Source organism: Sorex araneus, chromosome 8 (assembly GCF_027595985.1).
Source record: "Sorex araneus isolate mSorAra2 chromosome 8, mSorAra2.pri, whole genome shotgun sequence".
In the NCBI taxonomy this organism is placed as follows: Eukaryota; Metazoa; Chordata; class Mammalia; order Eulipotyphla; family Soricidae; genus Sorex; species Sorex araneus.
Window position 1 is genome coordinate 8,203,570 of NC_073309.1, and position 18,114 is coordinate 8,221,683.

Consider the following 18,114-nt stretch of genomic DNA (forward strand, 5'->3'; position numbering starts at 1 on the left):
ATTGCCCAGTAATAGCTGCAGCACCTGCTTGCTGATTTGCACCAGGACCTATCAGAGCTGCGCCTGTTGCTCTAACGTGTGCTTTCCTTCACCGTGAACTTTGACCAGAACCTGGGTCCTTTGCATTTGGATCACTTAGAGGATGGGAATGTAGCCCATGAGCAGAGCACATGCTTTATAACACTCTAACATCGCTCCCCTCCCCCCAAAAAATATTAACCACTGTTTTCTTGCAGATCAGAATTCCAGAATATTTTTGCTTACCCACAGTCCATTTAGACTAAAGTTGATTATGAACTGATACAAAGCAAAGCACCTTAAAAGCCTCTAGCACGCTTTTGGAAGGACGTATCCTAAGCGAGCTTACCTTTAACTCTCACCTTATCTCGACCTTCCAGGCTGGACCCTGTCTTATACCGCAAGTGTCAGGGAGATGCATCTCGACTCTGCCACACCCATGGCTGGAATGAAACCAGTGAGCTCATGCCTCCAGGAGCTGTGTTTTCCTGCTTATACCGACACGCCTACCGCACCGAGGAGCAGGGAAGAAGGGTATGCACTCACACTGCCTTCATTTCTTCTTCTCCTCATTTGATTTTTAATAAGTTTGCCGTGTATTGTTCTGATTCTGTCATCCTAGGAAAAGTTTTTTTAGCATTTCTGGCAGGGGAGGCCTGGTTACCCTGCAGGATCCCTCCCTCAGGGGCAGACCAGCCCCCTCCCCTTGACAGCAGGAATGCAGCAGAGTGAACGGACATTTTCAGAGTTCTCTTTAAATTGCTAACATCTGAATTCCAAAGAGACAATTAAATTGTGCAGCCCTGTCTATTATTTAGCTTTAAAAAAAATTCATCAGGGCCAGAACGATAGTAGAGTGGGTAGGGCGCTTGCCTGGCACACAGTACCCTGGGTTCCATCCCTGGCACCCCATAAGGTCCTTGGAGCCCGTCTAGGAATGCCCTGAGCACAGAGCCAGGAGTAAGCCCTGCACACCTCCTCATGTGGTCTGAAAATAAGATCAAACGGATCTATCAGAGGGCTCAGGAGGTGGGTCAGAGGCTGGCACACGTGCTTTGCCTGCTGAAGCTGGATTGAATCCCCGGCGCCATCAGGTGTTGGATCATGAGAACCATAAGCAAATCACAGAGAGTGAAGGAACATTTCCAGAGTTCTGAATCCCAGAGGACAGTGAAATTGTGTGGCCCTATCTATAATTTAGCTTTAAAAAATTCTTCAGGGTCGAAGAGATAGTGCAGTGGGTAGGGCTCTTGCCAACCAGGTTTGATCCTTCCCATCTCAGAAAATCCTCAAACCCAGGAGTAATTCCTGAGTTGCAAGGCCAGGAGCACCCCTTGAGCAGTAGCACTGCCAGGTGTGGCCCCAAAACATAAGCAAACAAATCCATTAGACATCCTGAGCCCGGATACAAGCCTTGAGGTTTCTGTTCTCTGGCAGAAGAACCAAAAGGCCGGGGTGAATGACGCTCCGCCGAGGCCCCCGGTTGGAGCAGACATCTCGGTTCCCGGTCTCGGTGTTGGTCTGTCCTGCTTGCTGCGGCTTCTTGGGACCTGTGTGTGCTTGGGTCTCGGGCGACCCTGACACGCTGCTTGCTCTGCAAGAACTGAAGCGAAATCCACATGTGATCAGGACCATTTTATTTTCTTGGCTTTTGTGCTACACTGGGCGGTGCTAGGGATTGCCCTCGGCCCCGCTCAGGGATACTCCTGGGTGCCAGGTAGGAAGCCAGAACAGCCCCACCTGCTGTGCTCTCTCCAGCCCCAGAACCACTTTGAGGGAGGAATTCGGTGGCAGCACATTCCCGGCCATGTGCAGCCACTGTCTTTCCTCCAGAACAGCTCTCTGCCTCCAGCCCATTAGACTAACTCTCCACCCCGCTCCCAGGTGTGTTGGCTTTTTTTAGGAAGCGACTTACCGTACCTGCAAATGACAGCTTTCTCACAGCCTTTTCCAAAATACTGCTTTTCATCTGTTTCTTCCTCTGCTGATTCTCCCTCAGTCAACCAGCGGGTTGTGGGCCTGACCCAAAGGGACAGTCATTTCTGCTCCCTGTTTTGAGTCTGATTGAGTTCAGTTCTCCTGACTCGGATGTGTGTGTCCTTCTCTCCTGAGTCGGAGAGGACATTCTCTCCTGCAACCACCACAAAGTGGGAAGGTCGTTTAGCTCAGCACCAGGCTCACCCGCCTAGAACCCGACTTTCTTCGCTGAGGCTACTCTCCGAAAAGGGAGGGCATTGTGCAGCGCGTAGAAGATGCTGGGTGTGTCGTTTCATCCCCAGAGTTGCTGGCTAACGAGGCCCGAGAAGTCTTCAGTCTTCTGGAAGAGTCTCTTGGTGTAGAGCTTTTCACAGTTAACTGTGAAGTCATTTGCCGGCTTCCTGGCAGCAGATTTGCTTTCTCCCGTGACCCTGGTACTGAGTCAGTATCTGCCTCTTTTTCCCATGCAGCTCTCCCGGGAGTGCAGAGCTGAAGTCCAAAGGATCCTGCACCAGCGTGCCATGGATGTCAAGCTGGACCCTGCCCTCCAGGATAAGTGCCTGATTGATCTTGGGAAATGGTGCAGTGAGAAAACAGAGACTGGACAGGTAGGAGACCACTCCCCCTATCTATGCAGGGCCCGTGATTGTAGCAGCAGTGTTCAAGATGAATGTGTGACAGGGAGTCTGGCCTCCACCAAATTCACCTCTGCTTACTTTGTGGAGATGACATGATAAATTATTCAAGGTTCTCTGTAAGATCTGGTGTGTGGGGGGTGGTGGGGATGGGCATTCCAGACCGTGCTCACAGGACCGTCCAGTGCCTGGCTTGAACAGGAGCCTCTTGGCTACCAAGCGCTCTCTGCAGGAAAGTCTTAGGGAGAGTTCCTCTTTGTTCTCTGTCTGAGGATAATTGTACGTTCTCTAAGCAGTTGCTTTTATATTATGGTTACTATATTTTGTGAGTGGTTGTTTTCCTTCCATGTTGCCTTATAGAAAATCTGTATTCAATTTAAGAAAACAAAATACCTGGATGTAGGCCAGGGAGATAGCTCAGAAGGATGAATGAGTGCTTTTCCCGGCTTGGTTCCTGGCACTGAGAACCCTGGGATTCACCCTTGAGTACCGCAAGTGTGGTTCACTCCCACCTCCCAGAAGTGTCAGGAACCCAAGGTCTGCCCTGCCTTAGCAAGGTCTTCTACCTTAAGGCAGGAAAACCAAGCAACAAAGAATGGCTACTTGCTAGAACATTCATCCCCAAACAAGGAGTGAGCTCAGGTCTCCAGGGTCCATTTGTAGCATTCCAAAAGCTGTTAAGAAAGTTCCACGTACAGAAAAGGCATTTTGCAGAAGCAGTTGACCTTCACTCATGTGCTTTGCCTGGGGAAGTTTGAGCGTCTGCCTCCAGGCTGCTCTGGTGCTGTCGGGTTCGCCATGGAGTGTTGCTCGGTGTAGCGCTCTGCTGCGTCTGTCTGTTGGCACAAGGGAGGTGGTGGTAAGAGATCCCCATTTCCTTTCCCGTCCCTCTGGAAAGAGGCCCCGAGAATGACAGCGGTGCCACGCGCTACCCTCTGTACCTTCAGGACAGCAGTTCAGCAGTGGGAGGGCCGCTCCCTGCAGCTGCTGCTCTCAGCCCTGCGGGGTCTGTAGGTTTTCCTTTAGGATTGTAAAGTCCTTCCTAAAGCAGTTAGGATTTCTGCTCACAGAGATCCTGCTCTTTTGTATAATTTCTCCGTTTTTTTCTCCTCCTCCCCATCCTAATCCCAAAAGAGATTTTTGTATCGGACCATGAGTTAAACTTGTCTGACAGCGCCCGGTGCTGAGACATAGCTGTTGGTGCTTTGGGGAAGTGAGCCGGTGAGACAGTCCTGCCCTAAAGACTGGGTATTCCGCGCCTTTAGTAACTGTCGGCACCGCTCAGGTTTTGAATGGGAGGCAAGGATTATTCGATCCACACGGGTAGTGATGAAATGGCTGTTGATGGGCCGGTGGGAAGGCCTGGGAGGAGGCCCAGGCTGAGGACACCGCGCATTGGTCCTGTGGACATACTGACTTGGCCTTTGGACCGTTTCTGTGGCCGTTACACCTTCTCTTGACCGCTCGGTTTCATCAGGTCACTAACTTTTCCACAGAATCCCTTTGGGGAATCAAATGAAGCTTCAGTGTTCTGTTTTAGAAAGAAAAGAAAGGTAAAGCAACTGAAAAAGAGGTAGTCCCGTTGTCAGCGCCACAGCCAGGGACTGCTCTCTCCACAGGAGCTCGAGTGCCTCCAGGACCACCTCGACGACCTGGCAGTGGAGTGCAGGGACATCGTCGGCAACCTCACCGAGCTCGAGTCCGAGGTAAGCAGGGCAGCCCAGCAGCGCTAAGTGAGACGGACCCCTGGGGTTAGAGCTCTCCCCATCTCTTAGGAAAGGGCCGCTGCTCTTCACGTGCCGTCACACACCCCTGCTCTCTCCGTAGTCCTATGAACCTCTGGGTCATTTGGTAACGTTTGTGTGTTCGGGGAATTCCACTCGAACGGAAGACTGAACGTGTGTGTTTATCCTGTTTCGTCCCGAGAGAACAGGCCTTAGGAAGCCCAGAACCATAGGCCCTGTGTGTGGGAAAGAGATTATTACTGGGAAGGAGGTGCACCTAAGAACGCTTAAACCTTCATGTGGCTTAAGCTTGGGTGGCAAAACTCAGCGAAACAAGGACTGGATATTTGTTCCTCCTAAGCCTCTTGGAATTATTTAAATTAATTTTTTGTCAAAATTAGTGGTACTACAAAATATTTCTCAGCCAGCCCATTCCCTCCCCATGTCCTTCCTCTCTTGCTTTCTGGTTGTCGCCTCATCTTATGTCTCTGTCACTTCCTCCCCCAGCCTCATAGTCCGGGAGCTCGTGAGGGTTTTCTGGTGACTCTGGAGGACGGCCTCCCTGTCGCTGGCGCTGCTCCAGGCTTTCTTGGCTTCAGAGCCTTTCGTGTACTCCCTGAAGGCAGTTCCTGGTTTCTGATTTGAGGACAGTAGTTCGTTTTGGAGCTTTTGAATTAAGGACAGATGTGGGTTATCCCAGTTTTTATTGTGTTCTGCTTATTTTTTTGGAAAAACTCCAAAGGCTTTACATACCGATATGATTTTTTTCCCCCTAACATTCTTCATTTGCGGGGCAGAAGGGGTTTGCATTCCTCCTGCTCGGGTCAGAGATCACTCCAGGTCTCCTGGTGGTACTCGGGAACCGAGTGTGGTCCCAGGTATGGAACCAGGCTCAGAGAGGTGCAGAGAAACACCTACCCCCGCCCCACCCCACACTGTCTCCCTGGCCATCCCACCAGCCTTCCTTTTGGCTTTGTTTTTGGCACACCCGGCAGTGCTCAAGGCTCATTCCTAACTCTGCAGAGACCGTAGAGTGGTGGCGGCCATCAGACCGAGACTGTCCGCCTCCCGTTCTTGATTCTGATTCTTGATTCTCATTCAGGGAGGAGGAAAGTTTGTCTCTTGCGAACTTGCCTTCCGTGGTGTGGGGGGAGCAGCGCTGGGCATCAGGCGTGTGCAGGGAGGTTCGTTTCTGTGTCCGTTAGACACTTGGCCCAGCAGACCACTTGGGAAAAGAAGTCACCCTTCGTCCACCCTCTCTGAAGCAGTTACCCATGCATTTCATCTTCCACAGGATATCCAGATAGAAGCTTTACTCATGAGAGCCTGCGAGCCCATCATCCAGAACTTCTGCCACGTGAGTGATGTCTGGAGAAACTGGGGTGAAATCGGGCTGACTGAACCCGTCTGGCACAGGCCGCCGTGTGCTGGGCTCGTGGCATACTTCACTCCTGAGTAACGGAAAGTGGATTTTGAGAGGGCATCTTCTTGCGGGGAAGGTTGGGTGTCTGCTGTGAGAAACCCGTGTGGCTGGTGGCAGGGGCTGGGCTGCCCCTTGCAGGAGGGGAGAGGGTGCCCCTTTAGAAGCTCCCTCCTCCCTGCTGAGCCCGTCTGTTCCCGAAGGACCTCACTTATGTTGAACCGCTTACGCTGTGGGTGTGAAAGTCGCCCAGAGAAGGGTGTCGGCGTCGTGATTCGAGAAAAAGAGTCAGGATACTGCCAGGGTACCTTCCTGGAGAGTCTCGGGGCAGCTCACTGTGGACACGATGCCCCAAATAATTACACCTTCTGGTTGGGAGGGGTCGAGATTTTTGGGTGTTTTGTTTTGTTTTGGTTTTGCTTTTTGGGTCACACCCAGCAATGCTCAGGGGTTACTCCTGGCTCTGCACTCAGAAATGACTCCTAGTGATGCTGGGGGACCATAGGGGGTGCCGGGTTTTGAACCCAGGTCAGCCGCATGCAAGGCAAACGCCCTACCCGCTGTGCTATCTCTCCTGCCCGAGGTTTTTGGTTTTGTTTTTGGGGCCACAAGTGCTTCTCCTTGTCAGGAGAAGTCCAAAAGTGCTCAGGACTTCTCCTGACAAGACTTGGGGGACCTTATGGGGTGCTGAGGATTGAATCTGAGTCAGTTACATGCCAAGAGAAGCACTATATCTGCTATCACTGTATCACTCCATTCGCCCTTCCCATTTATTTTGGGGGCCACACCTGGCAGTGCCCAGGGGTTACTCCTGACTCGGTGCTCAGTGACTACTGATGAGGCATGGGCTGGGGGGCACCCTGAGAAGTGCCAGGGATTGAAGCCAGGTCAGCCACATGCAAGCATACCTACTCCGCTGTCTCTCCAGCCCTCCCCTGTCAGTTTTCAGGCTTCCTTTGGCATACTTTTTTATGTCTCATTGCTGAGGTTTTAGAAGTAGACCCACTTGCATTTTTTATGAACCGGGTGCAGGATTTGCTCCTCGGTTGTCGCACGTGGCAGTGAGCAGGCTGTCTGCCTTCCCAGGATGTGGCCGATAACCAGATCGACTCTGGGGACCTGATGGAGTGTCTGATACAGAACAAGCACCAGAAGGACATGAACGAGAAGTGCGCCATCGGGGTCACTCACTTCCAGCTGGTCAGTAGTCCCTGGTGGTCTCTTTCCTTGTCACTGCTGGGATCATTGCTGAATCCCTTCCTCTTCCTGAAGATAGGGCTCCTTGTGTGTGGAAAATCATTTCTTTCCAAATACATGTCCTGTTTCAGTTTGTTGTCCATCGATACCCCCAGCCACCTCACCGTGTGGTTTTTACCATCTACAGCCAGGCAGTGGTTCGGCTCCCGAAAGGGGCAGGGACTTGAGAAAATAAGAATATTGCAGAACCGTCCATTGTCCCAGGGAGCAGACAGACCGCCGGGACTTTGCTGCTTCTGTGTCACTGGCTTTCGGGGGTGTTTTAGCCTCTCCTCCTGCCAGCTGTTTCTGTCACCGTGCAGTACTGGGACCCCAGAGTGCACGGTGCCTATTTCTGAGTCCTGCTGCCCTGGCCTGTTGGAGTATGAAAGTGAAAGCACATTCCAAGGTGGTGCATAGTGGCTCCCTGAAGGTGCCATTGCGGGCAGGATAGCCACTTCTGTCCCGAGAGGCACGTCCAGGCCTCCTCTGCGCTCCCCTCCCTACCCAGGCCCCCGAGTGCCTGTTGGCTGTGTGTGCTAGTCTGCAAATCAGTGGCGCCTTAGCCGGGGCTGCACAGGGACAGACAGTAGCACGTCCCTGTGCTGTCTAGGCGATGTAGGTGGGTTGGGCAATGAAGGAGGAAGTTGAGGAAACATCAAGAAGGCGACAGGGCAAGACAGGGACACCTGTCTGTGTGGCCCTTCGGCGGAAGGAGTAGTGGGTTGGGGAAGCCAGCAGGCAGCGTCCTGGGGAGCGGGGCGGGGCGGGTCCTGCGAGTCCAGGAAAGGGGGCTCTGGGAAGGATTGGACGCTGTTGCCCAGCACCACTGTGGGGAGCTTGCCACAAGCCTCTGTTTTTCTTTCTCACCATTTTCAGGTGCAAATGAAGGATTTCCGGTTCTCTTACAAGTTTAAGATGGCCTGCAAGGAGGACGTGTTGAAACTTTGCCCCAACATAAAAAAGAAGTAAGTCACTTTTTGATGAACGCATTCTGCTTGCCCTGAAGTCTCTCCTGACTGCTGAGAGAGTGACTTTTCAAGGTGCGGGGCAGGGGCTAGAGCGATAGCACAGGGCATAGGGCGTTTGCCTTGCACACAGCCAACCTAAGTTTGATCCCCAGCATCCCATAGGGTCCCCTGAGCACTGCCAGGAGTAACTCCTGGGTGCAGAGCCAGGAGTAACCCCCGAGCATTGCCAGGTATGACCCAAAAAGCAAAAAAAAAAAAAAAAAGAAAGAAAGAAAGAAAGAAAGAAAAGGAGAAAAAGATGCCAGGCAGCGCCCTGCTGTCCAGAGACTGGCCTTGGAGGCCACCTCCGCTCTCCTCTCGTGGAAGGGCTGAGCCTGTGGTAATTTGCTCCATTGTCTCATCAGCTGCTGGTTCTGACAGGGACAGTCAGCGGTCAGAGCAGAGCTTTTTTGTTTTGTTCTGGAGCCACAGCCAGCAATGCTCAGAGGTACTCCTGGCTGTGCACTCAGCGGTACTCCTTGAGGTGCTTGGCGGACCATATGGGGTTCCCCGAGATCAAACCTGAGGTGGCCGCGTGCCAGGCAAGTGCCTTACCTGCTGTACTGTCCTTCCAGCCCCAAAGCAGGGCTTCTTAAACATTTTCCGTTTCCGACCTCTTTCTGCAAGAAATTCTTAAGCTATTCCAAGTATATAGGTATATAAAAAAAGTTGTAAACATTAACTGACAAACATTTCAACTTATACGTGTAAATGATACTGATGCATAAACATAATGATTCCTTATAAAACAAAATGATGACTTTTTAAAGTTACTGATAACAAATCATAAATCTATTGAAAGACAAATTTCTCCTGACCCCAAAGTTCAGTATTGGATCCCAGATGGGGTCATGACCCCAGTTTGAGAAGCTAGGGGCCGGATGTGGTATATGGTGGGTAGGATGTTTGCCTTGCACATGGCTGACACGGGTTTGATCTCTGGCATCCCATCTGGTTCCCGGAGCACCTCCAGGAGCAAATCCCCAAGCTCAGAGCCAGAAGTAAGCCCTGAGCAGCATCTGGTATGGCGTAAAACACAAACAAACAAACAAACACATTAAATTAAAAAGCAGCAGCTTGGGGCCAAAGGAGCTTTTTCCTCCCGTCCGCTCTTTCAGGCTCAGGCTGTCTAACTAGTGAAGCAAATGCAGATTGTGGACTTAGCAGAGCAAGTTCAGTGTGAAGAAAGAAGCGAGCTGACTTCCTTCCAACATCTTTCCATTATGTCATCTCTGGGGGGAAGCAGCAAAGTCTTTGACTGGGTTAGAGAGCTCGTGAGGAAACAAAACCTCGATTCATGCCACTGGGGCTCGCTGAGGATGCGCTCACAGCACAGCTCCCCTCGGGCGCCCAGGACGCCTCGGCCCCTCTCCCATGTTGCCCCTCCTGCACTCCCGTTGGCTTAGGGCTTTGTCCCTGGGAGACAGCGCAGATTCAAGAGCAGCATTCCTCTCTGCTCACGGCTGGGGCCTCTCCACCCGCCAGCCGCGGCATCAGCGTTTGGGCCACACTGCCCAGAGCAGCGTGGCTGTCAGCCCCGCCCGCCCCGCGTGCAGCCCTCAGCCTTGGCTCTCTCTTCCCGGCAGGGTGGACGTGGTCATCTGCCTGAGCACGACCGTGCGCAACGACACGCTGCAGGAGGCCAAGGAGCACCGGGTGTCCCTGAAGTGCCGGAAGCAGCTGCGGGTGGAGGAGCTGGAGATGGTAATGCCCTGGGCACGGCCGCGGCACCCGCAGCCAGAGGGGCAGGGGTCCAAGTTTCACCATTGGAAAGTGCGCTCCCTGCTCGCCTCCTCCTTTGGACGGTCCGAACCCTTTCTCCACATGCAAGTGGAAGTCCTGCCTGTGCCCTCCCCGAGGGGGCGGCCCTTGGCACCCACTCAGCGAATAGGCTTGAGAGCAGTGGCTGACCACAGCCACCCGCTTACTCTTTCAGGGTGGGCTCCAGCAGGCAGAGGAGAGCAAGAAAGTGCAAGGCCAAGTCCTTCCATTCCGTTGGATTGTGTTGATGTGGGGATCTGTGCCCGCCCCCCGGCCCAGCAGCCTCCTGGCACTGAGGAGCTGCTCTGGGGGCACCCGGGGATTGGGGGTCAGCACTGCATGGGCTGGAAGAGGGAACATCTTTCTTCCCCTGGAGGTTAAGGCCAAACCATGCAAAGAAGTTAAGTGTGTGGTTAGGGCCAGAGTGATAGTACAGGGGGGAGGGCATTTTCCTGTTAGCAGCCAATCCAAGTTTGATCCCTGGTGCCTCGTGTGGGCCTCCCAGCACCACTAGGTGTGATCCCAAAAACCATGTCCATTGTTGTGCTGTGAATAGTGCTGTTTCCCCTTTAAGCAAAAGCTAATAGGGAATAAAAAGATGAAATCAGGGGCTGGAGCAATAGCATAGCCTTGCACACGGCTGACCTGGTTCGATTCCCAGCATTCCATATGCTGGGAATAATTACCGCCAGGAGTAACCCCTGAGCATTGCTGGGTGTGACCCATAAAGCAAAATAAATAAATTAAATTAAATTAAATTAAAAAACCATAGATACAGCCAGTGTCTCCAAAGGTCTTATACTGCTACAGCTCAAGGGCTGGAGTGTAAATAGTTTTCATGCAGTCGCTAGCACTAGATCTCCCAGCACTGCCAGGTGTACTCTTGAGCACTGCCAGGTTGGCAGACAAACCCACCCGCTCTGCCACCTCCCCCGCCATCCCCCACACACACACCCTGAGTGTTTTGATTTTGTTTGGGGTTTCTGTCTCAGACCTCTTTGAATAAGATCCTATAATTATGAATGTGGAGTAATACATTCTGTAATGTAAGCGTGTGGGACCAGTGTAAAGCAAGGTCACTTTTCCATGCTGGTTCCCTCTCCTGCAGACAGAGGACATCCGTCTAGAACCTGACCTGTACGAAGCCTGCAAGAGTGATATCAAGAACTACTGTGGTTCTGTGCAGTACGGCAACGCTCAGGTACTCTCGCTGTCTCTCAGTTGGGAAAGGAAGGTGATGGCGGCAGTTTAATAATTACTCTCAGATGTGATTGCCCCAGCGCTTCTGTTCACCGTGTCGTTTCCTGTGAGGCCACCCCACGCTGCATTTTCCAAGATCCTTACCCAGGTTCCTTGTCACCTCTTCATTCTCTTTCCTTCTTCAAGCTACCTTGTCCTTCCCCGCCTTGTCTGTGTCATTACCAGAAATGATCTTTCCAAGGCCTTCTCACTGGCTCTCCCCACCCCCTCCACCTATAATTAATTAGTCCCTCATCTGTTCCTGTGACACAGAAGAATCATCTAAGGATCCTTCTTCTTTTCAGATACACAGAGCAGGGTCCTACCAGAATCATCCTGAAAGGAAGTGCAAACAAATGCTTTCTCTTGGGGGCTGGAGTGATAGTACAGAGGGTAGGACATTTGCTTTGCACACGGCCGACCTGGGTTTGATTCCCAGCATCCCATATACTCCCTCGAACACTGCCAGGAGTAATTCCTGAGTGCAGGGCCAGGTGTAACCCCTGTGCATCGCCGGGTATGACCCAAAAAGAAAAAATTTTTTTAATGATTTCTCTTTCTGTTCTTCCAGTGACTCAGTCGCTGCTTCTGCTTTGGGGCCTTGCTTTTTTGCCTTTATGCTAATGGTTTCATTGTCTTCTTGCTACTGCAGAGTTTCAGGTCAATCTGATTCTCATTTCTGTGTAGTTAATTCTGCTTCTGTATTTTCTTATCTGAAAGTGTCTGCAATTTTACTGTGGTGGTCTGAAATTTTTTTCTGTTCTGCTGGATTCTTTCCACCCCTGAGTTTATGTCTTTCTCCAGATCTCAGAAATTCTCTTTACTGTTCTTTCAGTGGTAGCTTTTTTTCTCCTTTCTTCTGGAAGTCCTATGTAGCGATTGGCGCTCCTGCATCAGGCCTCCAGGCCTTTGGGGTCTCCGCGCATGCTCTCTTGTCTTTCTCTTTTGTGCTGCTCTGAGATAACTCTTCAGTTTCGTTTCCCAAGTTAATAACTTGCACTGGGCATCACTCTCGGCCTAGATCATCGAGTGTCTGAAGGAGAACAAGAAGCAGCTCGGTGCCCGTTGCCACCAGAAAGTTTTTAAGCTGCAGGAGACTGAGATGATGGACCCAGAACTAGACTACACGCTCATGAGAGTCTGCAAGCAGATGATAAAGGTAAGGGCCTCGAACCCCTGAGCCAGGCACAGAAGCCCCAACAGCAGAACCATTCCCAGGAGCCAGCAAAGTCCCCACACTCCCCCTGCGCCCGCCTGCTTCTTACAGCATGTCCCGGGCACTCGGGTTTCTTGAGTCCTGCCCCAGGTCCACTGGGTTGGAATCTGGTCTGATGTGCGCTCTCGACTGGGCCTGTCTGCACTGAGCTGAGGCGTGAGGCGCGGGTGAGCATGAGAGCGCAGGGCCTCGGGTGAGGAAGCCAGCAGGCCTGGCCACGGAGGCTCCATCGTCCCGTGTCTCTGCCGGACTGTCGCCCACTGGGCGGCTGCAGGAGACCTCTGGACTTAGGAGATGGGTGTGACATTTGCTCCTCTTCCGGAATGGCTCTCTGACTTCAAGGTCACTGGCCAGTGTCCAGGGCCTAGCACCTCCCGCTCTGCTGCCCAAGCCCACAGCCCCGACCCCCTGGGTGGGTGGGTGTTTCTTTTGTCCGGTCAGCTCTCTGGCCTCCTGTGAAAGCTCCCAAGTTGTCAAGGTGTGGAGCAAAATAGGGAACGAGGACTCAGTAGAAAGGAACTTGGGAACCCGGTCAGGTGAGGAGTGGGCAGCTTGAGGCCGAGTCACTGTTCTTAGAGGTGACACCTTCAGGCTGCTTCTGGCACAAGCCTCCCAGTAGAAGCAGAAGCGATGCAGATGGTGGAAACTCCGTCTGCTTTGTGTATCTCTCAGTCCTCCGGGAGGTGACAGGGCGTACAGGCATAGGCAGCAGCGGGCTCGTGTGGAGGATCAGAGTCTCCTGTCTGTGGGGCATTCTCCTCACCCCTCAGACCCTCAGACCCTCAGTCACTGGCAAAACTTGTGTTTCTTTGCAGAGATTTTGTCCGGAAGCAGATTCCAAAACCATGTTGCAGTGCTTAAAACAAAATAAAAATAGCGAATTGATGGATCCCAAGTGTAAGCAGATGATAACCAAGCGCCAGATCACCCAAAACACAGGTAACTTCCAGGAGGAGCCCAAACATCACAGAGTGTGGCCCCAAAACCAAGAAACAGAAAGGGTCAAGTGCAGGTGCTTTGTTGCCCCTGCACCTTCAGGCCCCCGTGGAACTGCTGACCCCTCCTTGGAGGTCACCAGGAAGTGGGTGACATCCCCATGGGGCTGGCAGTGCTGAAGCAGCAAGTGTCGCCTTTGTTAGCAGGAACCAGGGTTCGGGCACCTTGGAAGATCTAGAGAGTTCCTAGAGCTCCGCACGCTTGGCCTGAGAATACATAGGCCGTGATCTTACAACAGAGAAGGTTCAGCTCTGAGCTAAAGGCCAGTGCGTCTTCAGACGTCCCGGGTCGGAGTGGCTGTGGGCCACGGTACTGCACAGACCACCTCAAGGGTGATGGGTGCCGTAGGACCCTTCAGACCCTCAGAGCTGGACTCCTGGGTCTCCACCCTCCCGCCAAGGAAGGTGAAGATCAGTGGAGTAAATGCTGCTCAGTAAACATTTACCGATGACACAGCATAGCCCCGTTTGGAATACAGGCCTCCAAATGTGTGAGTGCAGGTGGGGGAGATTACGACGTGTCCTTCCTTCTCCAGATTACCGCTTAAACCCTGTGCTGAGGAAAGCCTGTAAAGCTGATATCCCTAAGTTCTGTCACGGCATCCTGACTAAGGCCAAGGACGACTCGGAGCTCGAAGGTCAAGTCATCTCTTGTCTCAAGCTGAGATATGCCGACCAGGTAAACCACTGGGGCGCCCTGCAGATGCGTCCCCACACGGTCCCCACTGTGCCTGGCACTTGCATCTCACTTCTGCTTTCCCCACACCCTGTTCACTCCTTCACGTGTGGGTGGGGGGGCACATCTTCTCACGGGCTGACCTATTCTCTCTCTCACGTATAGCGGCTCTCCTCAGACTGTGAGGACCAGATCAGGGTCATTATCCAGGAGTCCGCGCTCGATTACCGACTAGACCCTCAGCTCCAGCTGCACTGCTCAGATGAGGTACTGGAACGGGCGGGGCCACTGGGAGGGAGGTTCTTACCAGAGGAAAGTTCTTGGTTCTCTTCCGCTCGCTCACCGTCCGTCTCCCTGCATCTGTGTCTCTCACTCTCTCTGACTCCATTGTTAGTTGAAGGCCCATCTCCTAGGGTCTCTGCTCTGTGTCTTGTTCTAACTCGGCTTCATATGATGTTCCCGTATTTCTCTGTTGAACAAGACTATTCTTCAGTATTTTTTAACAGGATTTATGTTTGGAAACTTTTATTTTCTAGCTAGAAAAGGCCACATTTAGAAAGTCCTGTTAAGCATGTCAGTATTGAGGAATCGTGTCTTTGAAAGCTATTTCAAAGAAACTTATTCATAGAACTGCTCAAAAAAGGCTAACGTTGGGTCCTATTCTGCTTGTTTTTATTTATTGGTTGGCATTATCAAGCCCAGGGCCTCACACTTGCAAACCGAGTGTTCTGCAGCTGAGCCACTTCCCAGCCCCTCATGCTAGAATGCGTTCTGTGCTGTGGGCCATGCTTCAGGACATGTGCGGGGCGGGGGGAAAGGTGACCTGTGTTGTGCGTGTGATGTGTACACGCGCTGAGGGCCCTGATCTCCTGCCGTGGCTGGCATTTGCCTGGCTCTGTGCACCCCGGGAGCAGCCGGCTTCCTTGCGAGCAGTCGTGGGACAGGCTGGCTCAGGTCTCGGGCCGGGTTTACGGCCCTAACCCGTCCCCGGGGAGGACTTGGCCCCGGCTTCCTGTGCTGGGCAGGGCGTGACCACGGGTGGCAGAGAGCGGCTCTGTGGAGCACACGGGGACTGTGTCGGTGTCTCCCGGGCAGATCTCCAATCTCTGCGCCGAAGAGGCGGCCGCCCAGGAGCAGACGGGGCAGGTGGAGGAGTGCCTCAAAGTCAACCTGCTGAAGATCAAAACGGAGATCTGTAAAAAGGTACCCGCGGCCACAACTCCCCTCGCGGCCCCTCCCGCTCCTCTCTCGCGCCTCTCAGTGCCCTCGGCCCGCACTGACGCCAGACCTGCCCCCTCCTGGGTCCCGTGCTGGTCCTTCATCAAACGTGACCTGCCCTCGACCATGAATCACCCACCACTTTGTCCCTTACTTGTTGTCATGGTGGTGACACGGGTCACACGTGCTGCTGGCAGCCTGTCCGCCCCCAGCTGTCTGTCTCCGAGCGCCACTGGGTGTGTAGACAGCAGGACGTGGGGTCCCCTCACCCGGCTCTCGGCACGACCTTCCCCTCCCAGGAGGTGCTGAACATGCTCAAGGAGAGCAAGGCCGACATCTTCGTGGACCCCGTCCTGCACACGGCGTGCGCCCTGGACATCAAGCACCACTGCGCAGCCATCACCCCGGGCCGCGGCCGCCGTAAGTCACCATGTCCACACGGGTCCTATTGTTGGGGCTGGGCGTTTCTGCCAAACAGCCTTAATTTTAGCTGTCCGAGCCAGGACCACCCCTAGAAATGTGACGGGGAAAGCAGAGAACTGGGGCCGGGAAGCAGAGACTGAGCAGCTTCTCACCCCGCCGCCACCTGCCCGTCACACTGTCCCACTCGGCTTCCCAGCGGCTGCAGTGGGTCGGGACACAGGTTTCAAGGTGGGGGCACTGGTGGGCGTGAAATTATTTCTGAGCAAGACATCACTGTCACTGTCATCCTGTTGCTCATCGATTTGTTCGAGCGGGCACCAGCAACGTCTCTCATTGAGAGACTTATTGTTACTGTTTTTGGCATATTCAATTTGCACAGGTAGCTTGCCAGGCTCTCTGAGAAGGGCAAAGGAATTGAACACGGGTTGGCCGCGTGAAAGGCGAACACCCAACCACTGTGCTATCGCTCCAGCCCCTGAGCAAGACATACCTGATAAAAATGAAAAAGGTTTTTAAAAAAAGCTTAACAATGAAGTGAGAGCACTCTATATGGTCCCCAGAGCACCACCAGGAGTGATACCTGAGTGCAAGGCCAGGAGTAACCTTTGAAAAACAAATAAATGAAATGAGAAAGGTTTATCCAGGAGAGGTAGCATAGGGGTTAGTGCTTGCAAGGCCTTGCCTGCAGCAGCCACAGTTAGATTTCTGGCACTGCATCATTCCCTGGGCACCGCCACAAGCACTCCCAAGCACAGAACCAGGTGTAGCCCCTTAGCACTGCGGGGTGCAGCTCAGACCCCCTGAACCAAAGCACGAAAATAGACTCATTAACCGCAAAGGGTTCTGGTGAATAGGCTTTCGGGAAAGTGAGAGCGTTTCCAGAGAGATGGGACTGCCAGCCTGGGCGTGAAATATCTGGTTTCTTCACGTTGTGTCCCACGTAGTTTCCCTGGATGGACTATTTTTTTTTTTTTTTGTCCACAAACATGAATTCCCTAGTCACCAATTTCCCTTGCACCCACCCTGCTGCATCATCTGTGTTCTGTATTGGTCAGACTCTCCGTTCCTCCCACAGAGATGTCTTGTCTCATGGAGGCCCTGGAGGATAAGCGGGTGAGGTTACAGCCGGAGTGCAAGAAACGCCTCAACGACCGGATTGAGATGTGGAGCTACGCGGCAAAGGTACAGCACGTGCCCCCCTCCCGTGTCCCAGCCTCAGCGGCCCCGAGGGGAGCCTGGAGCCACCAGCCCCGCTGTGTGGGCACCCTGCAGGCCTCACCAGGCCACTGCGCCCTGCCGTGAGCCGCCATGGGCACAGAACAGACCCAGGCGCTTGAATCTTGAAGTTTGTTTTTCCTCTCCGGGCTGTGTTTTTTAGACTGTCTGTGTGAAACTGGGAGCATGGAGGAAAGTAGGCAGAGTGGGGCGTGTGTGCAGGAGTCTGCTGAGGCCTGGGTCCAGTTCCAGCCACTGTGATCCCCAGCACCTTGAGGAGCAAGTCCCAAGCACCATCGGGTGTGTCACACACACACACACACACACACACACACACCCCGGGTGTGTCACACACACACACACACACACACACACACGTCCCGGCTGAACGCACCCAGCTCTCTGAACACTGGCGCCTGACAGATGGCAGCGCTGGCCAGAGCCAGGCTGAGAGAGGAGCCGTGAGAGCGCCTCTCCCACCTGCTGGACGGTCAGGGCTGGAGGGCACAGCCCAGCCACGGGGAGCCCAGGGCTGTGATGGGGCGCGGCCCGCCGGGAAGCCCTCGTGAGAGGGGAGCGGCCTGCTGCCCACTTGGACCGCTCTGTTGCCTCAGTGGCTCCCCTGCTTTTTCCTGTGGGCCATGTTGCCCACGTCTGGCTGAGCCCCAGGTTCAGGTGTACCCCAGAAACCTCTCAGTCCCGATTCTGCCGCAGCTGGTGGCAAGCGGTGAAGAAAAGGGCATGAACTGGGCTGAAGCGATAGCACAGCAGGTAGGGCGTTTGCCTTGCACGCGGCCGACCCGGGTTCGAATCCCAGCATCCCATAATGGTTCCCTGAGCACCGCCAGGAGTAATTCCTGAGTGTAGAACCAGGAGTAACCCCTGTGCATCGCTGGGTATGACCCAAAAAGCAAAAATAAATAAATAAATAAAGGGCGTGAACTGGTTGGGCTTTTCAAGTCTGAGACGGAGGTGTGGCTGGACACGAGGGCACTTGCCTTGCGTGTGTGAGGTCCTGGGTTCGATGCCTGGCACTGCAGAGGCCAAGTCTGTGGCTACACTCGCTTGTCTCACCCACGCTTGCACATTGTTCTGATGCGGGGGCTGGTGTAGCGGTGACGGAAGGAAGGTGGGTACAGTCCGGTGCTTGCCCCTCTGCTTGTGAAGGCGACCGGCAGGTCCATCGGGACCTTTTTCAGGCTGCAGCCACCTTGTATTATAAATCACGTGACCTGGGAGAATCCCTTGCACTGTGAGGATTGACAGAATGATTTTATGACTGAAATCACAGTGCACCCAGATCAGGGTGGGGTTCTCAGTGCAGGGGTGTCCAGTAGCGTGTTGTGAGGGT

General features: G+C 53.4%; 1 protein-coding gene across 1 annotated transcript in view; it reads left to right on the forward strand.

Moving 5' to 3' along the window:
• The window catches only part of GLG1 (golgi glycoprotein 1), a 115,049-nt gene that overhangs the window by 93,274 nt on the left and 3,661 nt on the right, over positions 1 to 18,114 (forward strand). Inside the window, exons 11-25 of the mRNA XM_004600525.2 lie at positions 399 to 552; positions 2,466 to 2,603; positions 4,250 to 4,336; positions 5,649 to 5,711; positions 6,861 to 6,974; positions 7,890 to 7,978; positions 9,607 to 9,724; positions 10,890 to 10,982; positions 12,042 to 12,179; positions 13,052 to 13,175; positions 13,768 to 13,910; positions 14,073 to 14,174; positions 15,003 to 15,110; positions 15,425 to 15,545; positions 16,624 to 16,730. Of these exons, the coding sequence (XP_004600582.1) occupies positions 399 to 552; positions 2,466 to 2,603; positions 4,250 to 4,336; positions 5,649 to 5,711; positions 6,861 to 6,974; positions 7,890 to 7,978; positions 9,607 to 9,724; positions 10,890 to 10,982; positions 12,042 to 12,179; positions 13,052 to 13,175; positions 13,768 to 13,910; positions 14,073 to 14,174; positions 15,003 to 15,110; positions 15,425 to 15,545; positions 16,624 to 16,730 (1,699 nt within the window). The remainder of the gene's footprint in view (positions 1 to 398; positions 553 to 2,465; positions 2,604 to 4,249; positions 4,337 to 5,648; positions 5,712 to 6,860; positions 6,975 to 7,889; positions 7,979 to 9,606; positions 9,725 to 10,889; positions 10,983 to 12,041; positions 12,180 to 13,051; positions 13,176 to 13,767; positions 13,911 to 14,072; positions 14,175 to 15,002; positions 15,111 to 15,424; positions 15,546 to 16,623; positions 16,731 to 18,114) is intronic.